General features: G+C 43.3%; 1 protein-coding gene across 4 annotated transcripts in view; it reads right to left on the reverse strand.

Moving 5' to 3' along the window:
- Positions 1–18,575, reverse strand: part of THOC5 (THO complex subunit 5) — a 36,793-nt gene that overhangs the window by 17,810 nt on the left and 408 nt on the right. For 2 of the 4 annotated variants that reach the window (XM_075996691.1, XM_075996690.1), the window contains exons 2-9: positions 18,016–18,130; positions 15,361–15,478; positions 14,884–15,015; positions 12,925–13,068; positions 10,891–11,004; positions 10,639–10,736; positions 7,293–7,439; positions 4,051–4,165 (exon numbers count right to left, since the gene is read on the reverse strand). In XM_075996691.1, the coding sequence (XP_075852806.1) occupies positions 4,051–4,165; positions 7,293–7,439; positions 10,639–10,736; positions 10,891–11,004; positions 12,925–13,068; positions 14,884–14,979 (714 nt within the window). In that variant the 5' untranslated portion in view covers positions 14,980–15,015; positions 15,361–15,478; positions 18,016–18,130. The remainder of the gene's footprint in view (positions 1–4,050; positions 4,166–7,292; positions 7,440–10,638; positions 10,737–10,890; positions 11,005–12,924; positions 13,069–14,883; positions 15,016–15,360; positions 15,479–18,015; positions 18,131–18,575) is intronic. The other 2 variants (XM_012763862.2, XM_020282920.2) reach the window with 2 other exon arrangements.

Consider the following 18,575-nt stretch of genomic DNA (forward strand, 5'->3'; position numbering starts at 1 on the left):
GCCTGTAGTCCCAGCTACTCAGGAGGCTGAGGCAGCAAGATCGCTTGAGCCCAGGAGTTTGAGGTTGCTGTGAGCTAGGGTGACGCCACGGCACTCACTCTAGCCAGGGCAACAAAGCAAGACCCTATCTCAAAAAAAAAAAAAAAGAAAGAAAAAGAAAAATTAGCTGGCCATGGTGGTACATGCCTATAGTCCCAGCTACTTGGGAGGCTGAGGCAGGAGGGATCACTTGAGCACAGGAATTTGAGGTTGCAGTAAGCTGTAATGATGCCACTGAACTCTAGCCCAGGGAACAGAGCAGATCTGGTTGTATATCCTTATACTAACAACAGTTAGTAAGAAAATGAAATTATAAAAGGATACCATTTCCAATAGCATCAAGAAAACATCAAATATCCAAGAATAAATCAATGAAACGTGTGTAAGCCTCTACACAAAGACCTACGAAATGAAAGATCTAAATAAATGGAGCTTACGAATGTCAACGGCCTGGAAGACTTAATGTTGTTCAGATGTCAATTTTCCCTGAAGTGATCTACACATTCAATGTAATCCCAATCAAAATCCCAGCAGGTGAAAACAGACAAGCTGATTCTAAAGTTTATATGTAAATGCAAAGGGCTGAGAATAACCAAGACATCATGAAGAATTAGGTGAGGGCACCTACCAACTAACTGTGCATTGAGACTTTTGATAAAGCTACAGGAAATAAGACAACATGATATTTGTGCAAGGACAAACAGATCACATACAAACCCACATGAACATAAACATTTAATTTCTGACAAAAGTGAAACTGCAGAACACTGGGGAAAGCATGTCTTTTCAATAAATGGGTTAGCTGAATACTTAGATGGAAAGAAAAAATGAATCTTCACCCTTACCTCACACTATATACAGAACTCACTTCAGATAAAAGATAAACAATAGAACTTCTAAAAGAAAATGTAGGAGAATACTTCCATGACCTTGGAAGAAGAAAGATTTCTTAACCACTTCAGTACCAGAGTCGACTACAGTTGATAGCCACAGATGAACTCGCACAGCCGAGCGTTGACTATAGTTGATAGCCACAGATGAACATGTACAGCAGCTTTAGCCGGCAGCTGTGATATGACTTTTCTAATTTTTCATTTATCAAAATAAAATTTTGAACATTTAAAAATAACGTAATAAAAACATATATGTAGGCCGGGCGCGGTGGCTCACGCCTGTAATCCTAGCACTCTGGGAGGCCGAGGCGGGCAGATTGCTCGAGTTCGGGAGTTCGAAACCAGCCTGAGCAAGATCCCGTCTCTACTAAAAATAGAAAGAAATTAATTGACCAACAAAAATATATATACAAAAAATTAGCTGGGCATGGTGGTGCATGCCTGTAGTCCCAGCACTTGGGAGGCTGAGGCAGGAGGATCGCTTGAGCCCAGGAGATTGAGGTTGCTGTGAGTGAGGCTAACGCCACGGCACTCGCTCTAGCCAGGGCAACAAAAGTGAGACTCTGTCTCAAAAAAAAAAAACCAACCATATATGTATATGTTACCTATTCTGATTTACATTACAAGTAAAGCTGCCTGTAAAGTGAAACAAGCTTTCAGTGCTTTAAAGCTTTCCTCATCACACAAGAGCAAAACAGATTCATTGTCAATGTATAGCAAAAACTACCCTGCGGACAATGAGTGCCAGCTGTGAGCAAAGTTTCGCAGCCAGTGAGCACCGTACCGAAGTGGTGAAACAGGACCAAAAAAGCACTAACCATAAAGAAAAAGGTTAATAATTAGATCACAGTAAAATTAAGAACATCTGCTCATTAAAAGATATCAATATGACAGTGAAAAAGTAAATGACAGAACAGGAAAGATCCACAAAAGATTCAGCTCCAGATAATATGCAACCCAACAGAAAAATAGTCAAAAGTCTGGCACAGCCCCTTCACAACAGAGGTTATCCAAAAGCCAATAAGCATACACTGCTGTGCTCAATGACTAGGGAAATGAAAATTAAAATCAGAATGAGATACTCTCCAGTATGGCTAAAATTAAAAAGACTGACAATATCACGTGTTGCCAAGGATGTGGAGTAACTAGAACTTTCATTTGGTGCTGGTGGGAATTTCTGTAAATCAGTACAATCACTTCAGAAAACTGTTTCAGTATCCACCAAAGCTAAACACAGCAATTTTATTCCTAGGTATACATTTTTTAAAAATGTGTACACATGTGTACCAAAAGATACATATACGAAAGCTCATTGCAGCATTATTTATTTATTTATTTATTTTTTTTTATTTTTTTGAGACAGAGTCTCGCTTTGTTGCCCAGGCTAGAGTGAGTGCCGTGGCGTCCTAGCTCACAGCAACCTCAAACTCCTGGGCTCGAGTGATCCTTCTGCCTCAGCCTCCCGGGTAGCTGGGACTACAGGCATGCGCCACCATGCCCGGCTAATTTTTTATATATATATCAGTTGGCCAATTAATTTCTTTCTATTTATAGTAGAGACGGGGTCTCGCTCTTGCTCAGGCTGGTTTTGAACTCCTGACCTTGAGCAATCCGCCCGCCTCGGCCTCCCAAGAGCTAGGATTACAGGCGTGAGCCACAGCGCCCGGCCGCAGCATTATTTATAATAGGTCCAAACTGGAAATAACCAAAATCAAATACTAAACATCAATGAAAATAAATGAACTCGTAGTACTCACAGTAACACCACTGTTTCTCATAAACATGCTGTTGAGCAAAAGAAGCCAGACAAAAGAGTGTATACTATGATTCTATTTGCATAAAGCTCAAAAACAGGCAAAACTAACCTATGATGTTAGAAGTCAAGATAATGGCTACTAGGAAGTGAAGAGAGATAAGGACTGGACAGGAGGAATAAAGAAGCTTCTGGAAAACTGGTAATGTTCTTCCTCTTGATTTTGGGTGCTGGTTATACAGTTGTCTTCACTTATTGAACATTCATTAAGCTATATACTTAGGAACTGTATGCTTTTCTGTATGCAAAATTAGTTTTAAAGTAATACATCATTTTAAAAAGTTGCATTCAAGCTTACAAAGCAAAAACTCCCAGTTCCCAGCCCCCAAAAGTAACTATTAATGGTTTGGTGTGAATACAGACAATTTCTAACAACTTATACATGTATATATCCATACAGATACTTTGTAAACCAAGGTATACAAATGATATCATAATATATGTTCTACAGCAACAGTCCCCAACCTTTTTGGCACCAGGGACTGGTTTCGTGGAAGATAATTTTTTCACAGACCTATGGGAAGGGGATGATTTGGGGATGACTCAAGCGCATTACATTTATTGTGCAGTCAAACCTCTCTAATGGCAATCTGTATCTGCAGCTGCTCTCCAGCGCTAGCGTCACCGCCTCAGCTCCACCTCAGATCATTAGGCATTAGATTCTCATAAGGAACGTGCAGTCTAGATCCCTCACATGTGTACTTTACAGTAGGGTTCCCAATACTATGAGAACCTAATGCCTATGCTCATCTGACAGGAGGTGGAGCTTATGCAGTGATACCAGCAATGGGGAACAGCTGTAAATACAGATGATATTTCACTTGCTCACCCACCGCTCACCTCCTGCTGTGCACCTCCCCTCCTAAGTTTTTTGGAGAAAGGAAGTGTGGTGGGGAGCAGCAGCAGAGCTCTACAGCCTGGTCCCTAACAGGCCATGGACTGATACCCAAGGTTGGGGACCGAAGATCTAACAGACGGAGCACATTTCGATGCCTGGAGACTGCAGGGCTGGTGGGGACCACGCAGGGGTAAACTAAACTTACAGACTCTGAGAAAGTGCATTATCCAAAGGAGGCTCTGGATGAGAAGAAAACACCCAAGTAATTGTGTATACATGTTCCTGAGCCCAGATGGCCAGCATTTCTTTCCCACCAGACACAAGCTATTTGTACCACCTGGATAGGACAGCAGACAAGTCCACACTTGCACTGTATTCAAATTAGGGTAACAGACCTGGCAAAGCCCAAAGGCTAATGTGGCTTCTGGTTAGTGGTGAAGGCAAAGCACAAGGCTGGTGGGCCTCACCTGCATGATGCTGTTAAGACGGGGCTGGAGGCTGCTCAGGTACTCCTTCTTCACCTCAATCTCCTTGAGGATCTTCTCCTTGTTGGACAGGCTTTCTCTGTACTTTTCTGCCAGCCTGTTGGGGGAGGGCAGAGCACCGTCACCTGATGTCCTCCAGGGACACCCCAACATGCCTGCCATAATCTATTTACTGTCATACTTCACTTAATAAGAGCAGCCATGATTAACTGGTTTTTGTTTTGTTTTGTTTTGTTTTTTCGAGACAGAGTCTCACTTTGTTGCCCAGGCTACAATGAGTGCCGTGGCATCAGCCTAGCTCACAGCAACCTCAAACTCCTGGGCTCAAGTAATCATACTGCCTTGGCCTTCCAAGTAGCTGGGACTACAGGCATGTGCCACCATGCCTGGCTAATTTTTTCTATATATATTAGTTAGCCAATTAATTTCTTTCTATTTATAATAGAGATGGGGTCTCACTCTTGCTCAGGCTGGTTTCGAACTCCTGACCTTGAGCAATCTGCCCGCCTTGGCCTCCTAGAGACCTAGGATTACAGGCGTGAGCCAGTGCATGCCTGGCCATGATTAACTGTTAACGTTTACCCAGCACTGACTATGTGTCAAGTACTTTGGTGAGCACTTTAAAAGCATTACTACATTTAATCCTTATATTAAATAGAAACTCTGGAAGAGCCTGGGCACAGTGGTTCACACCTGTAATCCTAGCACTCTGGGAGGCCGAGGCAGGAAGATTGCTTGAAGTTTAAGACCAGCCTGAGCAAGAGCAACACCTTGTCTCCACAAAAAATAGAAAAACTAGCCAAGTGTGGTGGCATGTACTTGCAGTCCAGCTACTCAGGAGACTGCAATAGGAGGATTGCTTAAGCTCAGGAGTTTGAGGTTGCAGTAAGCTGTGACCATGCCACTGCACTCTAGCCAGGGCAAGAGAGTGAGATTCTGTCTCAAAAACAAAACAATACAAAAACCCTTCAAAAGACAGGAACTTTTCTTATCCCAAAGGAGGAAACTAAGGTTTCAGGAGGTAGATAACTTGCCCAAGATCATCAGCCAAGAGTAAACACTGAGCTGGGCTTGGAATCCACACCTGTGGCTCCAGAGGCACTACTGTGACCACTAGGGAACACCTGTGCCATTTTCTGCTCCGTTTCTTGCCTGAGAGGCTAAACCTAAAACTCATAGACTGGCCTGACTGGGACAGGGTGGGAACAGATTCAGGATAACTGCTGCCACAGGAATGCAGCACTCATAGCTCAGCCAGTGCCCAGGGAAATCAGTGGACTTGACAGGTGAGTGACAAGCCAGTCCCATCTGCTAAAACATGGACACAAATTCCCTAAGAACCAGACTTAGTGTTTATTAAATTCATAACATGCACCAAAGGCACAAAATACATTCTATAACAGAAAAAGACAAGTAAACAAACAGCTGCTTCTTCAAGGAAAAACAGAACAGATGTGCCAACCAAAAGCCCTAGAATTCTTGTACAAATACAAAAGGGGGAAAAGTCACCATAAATGGAGGGGATACAACCATGAAAAGTCCAGCATGAAAAACACTATATATTTACAATAACACATTAAATTATACAGTATAGACATTCCATTTATGGTTAATAAATAAAAGCTCTTTATTAGTACAGTAAAGTTTGCATGTCAAGGTGTGACTTGAATTATTTATAATAGCAAAATATGGAAACAACCTAAAAGTCCAACGGGGGAATAATTTTGTGAGTTACAATTTTTCTATACATTAGAATGGTGTATAATCTTCCAAATAATGTTTACAGGCTGGGCATGGTGGCTCACCTCTGTAATCCTAGCACTCTGGGAGGCTGAGGCGGGAAGATTGCTCAAGGTCAGGAGTTCAAAACCAAATAATGTTTACAAAGTTTTGTATCTTAGGCGTATGCTTATAGATGGGGCAAAGGTAAACTACAAATTAAATTTATGGTATAAAAGATATTTAGAACTTAGACATTAAAATTAAAAAAAAATTATTCCAACTTTCTATTAACAGCCTTAAGCAGTTACAACTACACCCATGATAACGTTGTTCAAGTTTAAAGTATCAGATGGGTGCAGTGGCTCATGCCTGTAATCCTAACACTCTGGGAGACCAGCCTCAGCAAAAGTGAGACTACTATAAATAGAAAGAAATTAGCAAGACAACTAAAAATATAAAAAAAAATTAGCCTCCCATGTCTCCTACAGGCACATGCCTGTAGTCCCAGCTACTTGTGAGGTTAAGGCAGAAGGATTGGTTGAGCCCAGAGTTTGAGGTTGCTGTGAGCTAGGCTGATGTCACGGCACTCTAGCCCCAGCTACAGCCAGACTCTGTCTCAAAAAAAAGTTTAAGCCGGGCGCAGTGGCTCACGCCTGTAATCCTAGCACTTTGGGAGGCTGAGACGGGAGGATCGCACGAGGTCAGGAGTTCGAAACCAGCCTGAGCAAGAGCGAGACCCCGTCTCTACTATAAATAGAAAGAAATTAATTGGCCAACTAACATATATAGAAAAAATTAGCCCGGCATGGTGGCGCATGCCTGTAGTCTGAGCTACTTGGGAGGCTGAGGCAGGAGGATCGCTTGAGCCCAGGAGTTTGAGGTTGCTGTGAGCTAGGCTGACGCCACGGCACTCGCTCTAGCCAGGGCAACAAAGCGAGACTCTGTCTCAAAAAAAAAAAAAAAAAAAAAAGTTTAAACTATCCAGTGTGAATTACTCACAAAATGGGAATCAATACATGTAATTAAAGACATTTATACCCCTGTAACATTTTGAAATTAAAAGAAAATACACCTGGCACAGTGGCTCACACCTGTAACCCTAGCACTCTGGGAGGCCAAGGCGGGAGGATTGCTTGAGCTCAGGAGTTCAAGAACAGCCCGAGCAAAGAGTGAGACCCCGTCTCTACTAAAAATAGGCAAAATTAGCTGGGAGTGGTCCCAGCTAGTCAGGAGGCTGAGGCAGAAGGATTGCTTGAGCCCAGGACTTTGAGGTTGCTGTGAGCTAGGCTGAAGCCATGGCACTGTAGCCAGGTGACAGAGCAAGACTCCATCTCAATAAAAATAAAGAAAAAAGAAAAAGAAAAGAAACAAAAATCACAAAATGGGATTCAGTTTTAGAGACTATTTTCTGCTGGTTCCACAGTGCTTTGCTGTCTGATCCTGAGTCATGACAAACCACTGTCATTCTGTGGTTAACAAGGTTAGGAAAGAAAAAACATTACCTTTTCCGCTGCTCCAGCTCCCAATCCAGACGTGCCAGGGTTTGTTGATGAGGGTCTCCCATGGTGACTTCGGCCTTGCTGATATCCGGTGGAGCCTCCTTATAAAATTCCTCTAAACTGACCAGATCAATTTCTTCATGCTTTGACCTACAGGCAAAAACTAGACATCAAACTGCCATCCTCAGGAACTGTGGCTTAAGTAGGCCCAAAGCTCCCCTATCTATGCCCACTTAGCCCTGGTCTACAACTACTCAGGATCTTGGAATCCAGTGTTCTCAATAAACACTTATTAGATGTTTCAGGGTGAAGAGAGGTAGTTGGTGAAATGCCATAGGATCCTTATCCATGCTGTCCAATCTTTTCATTCATGAATTAGCTAAAGACCTGGAAGGGATGCTTATCAAATTTACAAACGTCTCCAAGCTGAACAGGAGAGCTAATAGCTAAAAGAGTCAAAAACACTATAGCCTAGTCCTAGGCTGTCAGGTCGAAACTAAGACATGTCATTACCAGGAATAAATATAAGGGTCTGCATTTCAGTTCAAAGCATTAACTTGCCAGGCACAGTGGCTCACGCCTATAATCCTAGCACTCTGGGAGGCCGAGGCAGGTGGATTACTCGAGGTCAGGAGTTCGAAAGCAGCCTGAGCAAGAGTGAGACCCTGTCTCTACCAAAAATGGAAAGAAATTAATTGGCCAACTAATATATATATAGAAAAAATTAGCCGGGCATGGTGGCGCACGCCTGTAGTCCCAGCTACTCGGGAGGCTGAGGCAGGAGGATCACTTGAGCCCAGGAGTTTGAGGTTGCTGTGAGCTAGGCTGACGCCACGGCATTCACTCTAGCCTGGGCAACAAACGAGACTCTGTCTCAAAAAAAAAAAAAAAAAAAAAACTCATTAACTTAAGGTCAGGCATGGTGGTTCATGCCTGTAATCCTAGTACTCTGGGAGGCCAAGGCAGGTGGATTGCTCAAGGTCAGGAGTTTGAAACCAGCATGAGCAAGAGCGAGAGACCCTGTCTCTACTAAAAATAGAAAGAAATTAATTGGCCAACTAAAAATATATAGAAAAAAACTAGCCGGGCATGGTGGCACATGCCTGTGGTCCCAGCTACTCAGGAGGCTGAGGCAGAAGGATTGCTTGAGCCCAGGAGTTTGAGGTTACTGTGAGCTAGGCTGATGCCACGGCACTCTAGCCAGGGCAACACAGTGAGACTCTGTCTCAAAAAAGAAAAAAAAAAAAACAACCAAAAAAGCATTAACTGCATAAACATAGGATGGGGAAGATCCAACATAGCAGACCAGATGTGAAAAAAATCTAAAGGTTTTAATTATTCCATGTATAGTGACATACATGTATTAAAAAAAAAAAAAAAGGCCAGGCGCGGTGGCTCACGCCTGTAATCCTAGCATTCTGGGAAGCCAAGGCAGGTGGATCATTTGAACTCAGGAGTTCAGGACCAGCCTGAGCAAGAGCCAGACCCGGTCTCTACTAAAAATAGAAAAAATTAGCCAAACAACTAAAAATAGAAAAAATTAGCTGGGCATGGTGGAATATGCCTGTGGTCCCAGGTACTTGGGAGGCTGAGGCAGTAGGATTGCCTAAACCCAGGAGTTTGGGTTGCCGTGAGCTAGGCTGATGCCACAGCACTCTTGCGCGGGCAATAGAGTGAGACTTGGTATTAAAAAAAGAAAAAAGAAATCCTCTTTGCTGCATTAACATAGTTGAGTGCTCAAGGCATGGTCAGATAATGGTAGTAATAACAGCAGCTACCATACATTAATAAGCACCCACTTTGGACACCCATGCTGTCCTTCCTTCGTGTAATTCTCACAACTCTAGGACGTGGGGTTTTTTTAACTCCAGTTTTCAACTGAAATAGAGGCTTCCGTTGGGAAGCAGCTTGCCCAAGGTCCAAAGCTAATGAGCAGCAGAGTTGGGATCTGACCCTAGGCTGTCTAACACCAGGGCCCATGCTCCTCCCACGTAGCCACCTGCTTCCCACAGGCCTGAATTCCACTATATTCTGGGTTTGTCAGCTTCCATCTCAGCAATGATTACAGGGTATTACATTCTTTTATTTTTATACTTTTTAAATTTTGAAATAGTTTAAGGCTCACAAGAAGTTTCAAAAATAATACTGAGAGTTTATTTCCTCTGTGTACCCTTCACCCAGGTTCCCTTAATAATATTTTATCTAACCATAGTATAGTGTCAAAACGAGGAAACTGAGAATGCTATAATAATATCAACTCAGTTACAGACTGGATGTGGACTTCACTTCTATTAATATGTATTTACTATTTGTTAATATTTATTATGTGATGAATTTGTGGAACAAATGAAGACACCTCTCAAAAATAAGCATCAATTTAAAAAATGCTGGACTTGGGCCAGGCACAGTGGCTCATGCCTATAATCTTAGCATCTCGGGAGGCTGAAAGTGGGAGGATTGTTTGAGGCCAGTAGCTTCAGACCAACCTGGGCAACACAGTGAGACTCCCTTTTCTACAAAAATTTAAAAATTAGCTGGGTGTAGCGTTGCGTGCCTGTAGTCCCACCTACTCAGAAGGCTGAGCCAGGAGGATCGCTTGAGCCCAGGAGTTGGAGGCTGCAGAGAGCTATGATCATACCACTGTACTCCAGCCTGGGTGACACAGAGTGAGACTCTGTCTCTTAAAAAAAAAAATGCTGGATCTAATGTCTAATGTGGCTATACTCATACATACTCATGCCAAGTTTGTTACAAAGCCTGTTTTCATTCAGTTTGCACAAATAGGTCTGACCAAATAAGAACACTTTCCCTTTTCATCCCTGTTTACTCCTTCTTTCTCATCTCTCAGCTTGGTTTTGCCTAGAGGTATCACATTTAAAGAAAACTGACAAACTGCAGTTTGTTCACCTGAAGGCAGCTAAGCAGCAAGAAGTTCAGGTTCCAAAGAACAAAATCTATTTGCAAAAATGAACTGTTAGGACTTTATAGGGGAAAACTGGTCCAAAAGGTTAAAAAGGTATGATTGGCAGTGAGTTGCTCCCATACATTGTGCCCTGGAATCCAACTGGGGAGGTAAAGGCCCCTAAAGGGGAGACAGAACTTCTTTTTACCAAGTGTAGAGCTCAAAATGCAAAAGGATCAGAGAGGTTTCTGAGGTTCTTTGTGCAGCTTGAAACTACTGCTTGCAATTCTCCCACTCAGAGTGATCTAATCACCCTTCTTCCGAATCCTGCAGTCTTCTGAGCTCATCAGATCTCTTTTTTAAAGAGACTGACTCATAGTGAAATATATAGGGAAAAGGAGTTGCCAACAGACCCTATGTGCCAAAGCCTCGTCCTCCCAAACTCACTTGAACTCCAGACATTTGGTGATCTCCTTCTGCAGGTGCATCACTTCATACAACAGGTTCTGGAGCTGTAGGTGATAGGCGTCTACTTTCTGCTTAGCCTGAAAGGAGGACAGGGTGTCAGAGGTGAGCAGCGCAAATTGAGATGCAGCCAGAGCAGATGGTCAGTAAACACAGAAAAGAGGTAAATGGGATAGCAAATAGAATAGGGAGGAGGGAGTGAGAGGGGGGTTATTTAAACCTCTCAACTCCCACCTCGTGAGTCTGATCTCTTCCTTTCTTCAACCTGATGTGGGCTAATCGGTTAAGCTTCTTTAGAGTCATGAAATGCACACAGCTCTGGATCCTCCGTTCTTCGATTTCAATTGCCTGTGGGCAAGGAAAATGATAAAACTGTTGACAACAGGTGCTGGCTCAGCTTCCTTCAGTCCCCTGCTGCTGACCTATCCTCATCAGAGACCAAAACCAGACAGTGGAGGGAGCTCAGAACCATGAGAAATGTCACGAGGAAAATGGAAAGATGACTGTATAAGTGCTTAAGGTTCCCAGGCAAAAAAAGCTATTTCTGCTTGGACTAGAGCAGGGGTCCTCAAACTTTTTAAACAGGCGGCCAGTTCACTGTCCCTCAGACTGTTGGAGGGCCGGACTATAGTTTAAAAAAAAACTATGAACAAATTTCTATGCACACTGCACATATCTTATTTTGAAGTAAAAAAACAAGCAGGCAAAAACACCCACAAGTGGCCCGCAGGTCACTTTGGGAGGCCACTTTGGGAGGCCACTGGCACTTTGGGAGGCCAAGGCGGGCGGATTGCTCAAGGTCAGGAGTTCGAAACCAGCCTGAGCGAGACCCTGTCTCTACCAAAAATAGAAAGAAATTAATTAACCAACTAAAAATATATATACAAAAAATTAGCCGGGCATGGTGGCGCATGCCTGTAGTCCCAGCTACTCGGGAGGCTGAGGCAGGAGGATTGCTTGAGCCCAGGAGATTGAGGTTGCTGTGAGTGAGGCTGACGCCACGGCACTCACTCTAGCCAGGGCAACAAAAGTGAGACTCTGTCTCAAAAAAAAAAAAAAAAAAAAAAAAAGATGCCTGGACTAGAGTAAAAGGAATTAAAGATGAAGCCAGTGCACCCAATGCACAATTTTTTTTTTTTTTTTTTTTTTTTTTTGAGACAGTCTCGCTTTGCTGCCCAGGCTCGAGTGAGTGCCGTGGCGTCAGCCTAGCTCACAGCAACCTCAAACTCCTGGGCTCAAGCAATCCTGCTGCCTCAGCCTCCCAAACAGCTGGGACTACAGGCATGCGCCACCATGCCCGGCTAATTTTTTCTATATATATTAGTTAGCCAATTAATTTCTTTCTATTTATAGTAGAGATGGGGTCTCACTCTTGCTCAGTCTGGTTTCAAACTCCTGACCTCGAGCAATCCGCCCACCTCCACCTCCCAGAGTGCTAGGATTACAGGCGTGAGCCACCGTGCCCAGCCAAATGCACAATTAATATCTGTCCCTGTAGAGCCTACATGGAGATCGCAGCAATAGCAACATCTTGCCATAAAATTTGACCTCTATAAATAACATCACAAAATAAATGCAATGTAAGTAACAGAATTATGGCCATATTCCCCTCAACATACAGCTTTAAAAAATGAAAAAATAAAATAAAAGAGATGAAAAAACGTTAAATAATTAAAAAAAAAAGAAAAAAGAAAAAACAGAATTATGGCCATAAAGCATGGCTACAATAAAACAGATTGGATGTAATAATCTTAACAATATTGGCCAGCATAAGCACTGATAAGTGAGATTCCTATGAAAAAAATGGATTTTTGATAAACCTTACCCATCTAGTTTTTAGCCACACTGTTTAGCTTCTCTGCCCCTAAAGCCTGGTTTATCCATTTAATATTAATAATAATTTCATTTTTGGTCTGTAAGATTTACTAGTACATATCCATCTTTATAACATCAAGAAGATTTACATGTACCATCATTTCTCAACACCTAGCAAAATGCCTAGCCCTTAATGAATATTAATTGCATGAATGATCAAATTAGTTATGGAATAAAGTAATTATACAGTACCATCATTACTATAACTGGTAACTGAGTGGTGATGAGAAGTTCCAATAAATTAATAGGCAAGTCTTAGGAGCTCCTAGGCTCCAACTACCTGATCATGGCTAAGAGAGAAGACCAAGAGGAGGAAAAGTCCCTCTTAGGTGCAAAAACAGCCACGTCTATGCAGAACCACCAGGTTCATGGCTACCTAGTCCCACTCCTTACCACGTCCTTGCCACCCCTGCTCTTCAGGTCCTGGATCTCGGCCATCAGCCTCTGTAGCTCCTGGCACGTGTACTTGTACAGTTCATAGTCTCTGCCAGGGTCCCGCAGGTCCACCTCAGCTTCCTCACTGTAGTATTTACCTTCCTGTGGAGGCAACAACAGAGGGCCTGGGTAGGGGAGTGAAGGTCGTCCTGTTGGGATCAGTGACACTTGGCTAAGATCCCTTATGTAACTATAAGAATAGTAACAAAGCTGCCTCAATCAGGTCTCTAAAGGATCTGGTTCTCAAATCAAATGTTTTTCTTCTTTTCAAAATAGAAACCTCTTTTTCTCTTTCCTTTTTTTTTCTTTTTTTGAGACAGAGTCTCACTCTCTTGCCCCAGCTAAAGTGCCGTGGCATCAGCCTAGCTCACAGCAACCTCAAACTTCTGGGCTCAAGTAATGTTACTGTCTCAGCCTCCCAAGTAGCTGGGTCTACAGGAATGTGCCACCATGCCCAGCTAATTTTTTATATATATATTTTTAGTTGGCCAATTAATTTCTTTCTATTTTTAGTAGAGATGGGGTCTTGCTCTTGCTCAGGCTGGTTTTGAACTCCTGACCTTGAGCGATCCTCCCACCACGGCCTCCCAGAGTCTTTTGCTCTTTCTGATTACAAAGTAATGCACGCTTGGTGTCAAAAATTCAGAACATAGAGGAGTATCAAGAAGAAAATGAAAAATTACCTGTAATTTCACCTCCATGTCCAAAATAACTCCATTATAAATATTGTAAGTATACATTTTATTTTTAAACAAAATCACATCACATTGTGCTGTTCAGCGCAAGTTACCATCCCAACAAATGGCTGCACGATAGTCCACTACAGAGATGAACCAGAATTCACTTAATGAAATTCCTACTGATGGGTATTAGGATGGCCAAATCAAGCTTTGACAGAGACTAAAATATCATAATTGGTCTTGCAGACTTTGCAGTAAACAAAACACATGTGATTTGAAAGAGAAAAAATTACAGCCCAAAAAGGATAAGGCTCTTCGTTAATCTTGATTTCCTAAATCTGAGAAAAGGACTGTTTATTAATTTAAATTTAAGCTGGTATGTTTCCCTAGTCTAGTTTAAAAAAACAAGCACAGCTGGGCACGGGCAGTGGCTCACGCTTGTAATCCTAGCACGCTGGGAGGCCAAGGCGGGAGGATCATTTGAGCTTAGGAGTTTGAGACCAGCCTGAGCAAGAGTGAGACCCTATCTATACTATAAATAGAAATTAGCCGAACAAGTAAAAATAGAAAAAAAGAATTAGCCAGTCATGGTGGCACGTGCCTGTAGTCCCAGCTACTTGGGAGGCTGAGGCAGCCGGATTGCTTGAGCCCAGGAGTTTGAGGTTGCTGTGAGATAGGCTGACATCATGGCACTCTAGCCCGGGCATCAGTTTTTGAGATTGTCTCAACACACACACACACACACACACACACACACACACACAACCAAACAATCAAAACAGCTAAGTCATAAATTAGCTTGACAGATTCAAGGACAGAAAAACAGACAAAAGGAAGAGAAGAACCTGGTGACCACACGAGCTCTCAGGCCACAGAAGAGGTTCTGTGGGCATATGGTTCTAGTACTGTCTCAGCCACACACCCAGGGATGCCACACCTCTGAAGCTCCATGCTATGCTGCTGCTGCCTTCTGACTATCAGGAAAACTAGAGACATCAGACTGGAATATGCTCTCTGTGCAGGTACCAATCATATCTGATACAGGCTTATTGGTTTGGGGAATGCTGCAGCTAAACCTGATACGGACACACAGGTTTGGTGGAACCATGGGAATTCCAGTCACCTGGTCAGGTAGAGGCCACCAGGAGGTTGTACCCAGAGCTGCTACAAACTCATAGCCAGGTGCATGGCCATGAGATGCAATTCTCAGCAGCATGGCAATCCTGGCTGATCTTACCTGCTCTGTGTCAGATCGATTCCGCTTTCCTTCAGCTGGGGCTCCATCACTTCGGATCACTTTGGGCTTCCGTTTTTTGCTTGATTCTGATGACATGGCTGTTACTCAAGGTCAGGAAAAAATAGCAGAGAGCTATTAAGAGGAGAAAGTTTTTGAGATTTTCCTCTAGAATCAGAATGCTGAAGTCTAACTAGCAGTTCTGGCTACTTAAAGACTTAGTAACTCAGGAAAAGTCACTTAACCCTCCAAAGCCTCAGTTTACCCTCTGTAAAACAGAGAATCATCCCTCAGCCTATGCAAAATGAATTCCACCTCCTTTTCAAAAAAAGCATCACAGCCGGGCACAGTGGCCCGTGCCTATAATCCTAGCACTTTGCAAGGCTGCTTGAGGCCAGAAGTTCAAGAGCAGCCTGGGCAACATTGGAGATCTCATCTCTACAAAAAATTTAAAAATTAGCCAGACATGGTGGCATGTACCTGTAAGGCCAGCTACTCAGAAGGAAGAGGCGAGAGGATCACTTGAGCTCCAGAGTCTGAGGTTGCGGTGAGCTATGATGGTGCCACTGCACTCTAGCCCAGGCAACAGAATAAGAACCTGTTTGAAAATAAATAAATAAAAATTTAAAAAAATATATAAATAGGCTGGGCGCGGTGGCTCACGCCTGTAATCCTAGCTCTCTGGGAGGCCAAGGCAGGCGGATTGCTCAAGGTCAGGAGTTCAAAACCAGCCTGAGCAAGAGCGAGACCCCGTCTCTACTATAAATAGAAAGAAATTAATTGGCCAACTGATATATATATAAAAAATTAGCCGGGCATGGTGGCGCATGCCTGTAGTCCCAGCTACTCGGGAGGCTGAGGCAGAAGGATCGCTCGAGCCCAGGAGTTTGAGGTTGCTGTGAGCTAGGCTGACGCCACAGCACTCACTCTAGCCTGGACAACAAAGCGAGACTGTCTCAAAAAAAAAAAAAAAAAAATATATATATATATATATAAATAAAAAAGCCATCACCATCCACCCTAATGACCTCAGAATCAATCATCTTCAATCTTTCCCTTCCCCACTCTGCTCACATCCTGCTCATACTCTCCACAGCAGCATCTGCATTTAGGTATTCACCCAGCAGTCCAAGGTACCACGCATCTCTCCGTCTCAACACCATAGGTCAGGCCCTCCACATTCCTTACTAGGACTACTATAACAGTCCTGCCCAACCATGGTGTCTAAATTCTCTTTCTTATACTTTTTATTTTTTGAGACAGAGTCTCACTCTGTTGCCCGGGCTAGAGTGCCATGGTGTCAGCCTAGCTCACAGCAACCTCACTCTTGGGCTCAAGCAATCCTTCTGCCTCAGCCTCCCAAGTAGCTGGGACTACAGGCATGCACCACCCTGCCCAGCTAATTTTTTCTATATATTTTTAGTTGGTCAAGTAATTCCTTTCTATTTTTAGTAGAGACGGAGTCTCCCTCTTGCTCAGGCTGGTTTTGAACTCCTGACCTTAAGCAATCCTCCTGCCTCGGCCTCCCAGAGTGCTAGGATTACAGGCGTGAGCTACTGCGCCCGGCCCCTAATTTTTTATATTTATATTTTTTTAGCTGTCCAGTTGATTTCTTTCTATATTTGGTAGAGACTGGGTCTCGCTCTTGCTCAGGCTGGTTTTGAACTCCTTAGCTCAAACGATCTGCCTGCCTCAGCCTCCCAGAGTGCTAGGATTACAGGCGTGAGCCACCGCGCCTGGCTAATTCTCTTTCTTAAAAATGAAAAACCAGGCCGGGCGCGGTGGCTCACGCCTGTAATCCTAGCACTCTGGGAGGCCGAGGCGGGTGAATTGCTCAAGGTCAGGAGTTCGAAACCAGCCTGAGCAAGAGCAAGACCCCGTCTCTACTAAAAATCGAAAGAAATTAATTGGCCAACTAATATATATAGAAAAACTTAGCCAGGCGTGGTGGTGCATGCCTGTAGTCCCAGCTACTCAGGAGGCTGAGGCAGCAGGATTGCTTGAGTCTGGGAGTTTGAGGTTGCTGTGAGCTAGGCTGACGCCACGGCACTCACTCTAGCCTGGGCAATAAAGCAAGACTCTGTCTCAAAAAAAAAAAAAGAAAAGAAAAGAAAAACCAATCCAATTAATGCCACTCCTGTGTCAAAACCTTTGCTGACTCTCATAATGTACTTATTGAAGAATGAAGTCCACATTCCCTGGCCTGGCATAAAAACCCTTCATGGTTTGTCCCCAACCCACCTTCCTGACCCCATTTCTTGCATTCCTATTCCTTGTAATCCTCCCACTGCCCCCAACCTCTGCTCCTGGCTGCAAGGGCAGATAGCACTCCCAGTTCCCAAAACACGCACGTTCTTTCCCCTGCTTACAATGATCTTCTTCCTTCCCTCTTTTACATCCTTCAAGACTAAGCAATGCTCACCTACTCTAGGAGGCCACTCAGGTCTCCCCAAAGTACCCCTTTGGGTACTCTGAATACACTATTAGGGAATTTATCTCTTTGAATCATTTTCTACCTATTAATAGATTGTGAGCTCTGCCCTCTTCCCCATGAGGCTGGCAAAGTGCTCCATAAATTAGCATCCAACCTCTCACTATGGCATATAAGCCCATTCCCAATACTATTGATTGACTGTGTACTGGGCCTTGATCTAAGCACTTTATGGGTATGTTCTCATTTGATCCTTATAAGAAACTTTTCAGATAAGAACTACTACCCATTTTACAGATGACAAAACTGTGGCTCAGGTGAATGACTTGCCCAAGGTCACATGGCTAGTATGTTAAAACTTGGGTCAATCTGATGCCTAGTTTTGCCAACATCTCATCTGGCAATGCCATCAACTCCCTGGTTGACCCTAAAACTTAAAGAACAGAATCTACATTTCATGGGGCTCTAGGGTCACAAAGCAACCTCCCTTGCCACCTTACCACAGCCTCCTGAAGTAGACAGCACCATCCCCTTAAACACAATCAATCTGTCAATACTTGAGGGAGACAATAGTAGAAGTGGGAGAGTCCTAAGTTGTAATATCCACTCCACTGTAATTTGATCGCTATGAGTCCTGGGACAAGTCACTTCACTTGTCTCCGGGTCTGTTTCCTTACAAATCAAATGAGAATAACAGTCACTACCTCAGGGTTGCTGTGAGCATTAACACAGGAGGCACTCCACTGGCGAAGGTGATGACGATGGCCTGGCACTGGGTCCTTAGATGGTGCATAGGTGATCTTAAATAATGCTGAACACCTAAGGAGAAAGTTAATCCCTTTTCAATCCTCTTTTAAAACTTCTGATTGCTTCAAGGCGAACATCTCAGTTCCCCAGTTTGTATTTAACAAGTATGAATGCCAATGTTCCTGTATAACAAAAGAACTCTGTCCCAGGGCCTTAGACTATGAAATCTAGCCAGAATTTAACAATGATGTGTTTCCATTATATTAATATATTAACTTTTATCTTTATTATATTAAATATACTAATTCCATTTCCTTCTGCATAAGACAAGTGAAAGCAGTTTTCCATTTATGTGGAGAGACTTAGAGTTTTCTTTCAAAGTAAATTTAAGTTTAAAAAGTAACTGGATTAAAAACCTTTAGTAAACGGTCGTACAGGTGGTAAGTTGATTTGGCAAAACCCACAAAAGTGGGACCCCAAAAGTAAGCGTGGGAAATCCTGGCTTTGGCAACACAGT

This window comes from Microcebus murinus, chromosome 22 (genome assembly GCF_040939455.1).
Source record: "Microcebus murinus isolate Inina chromosome 22, M.murinus_Inina_mat1.0, whole genome shotgun sequence".
NCBI classification, from domain to species: domain Eukaryota; kingdom Metazoa; phylum Chordata; class Mammalia; order Primates; family Cheirogaleidae; genus Microcebus; species Microcebus murinus.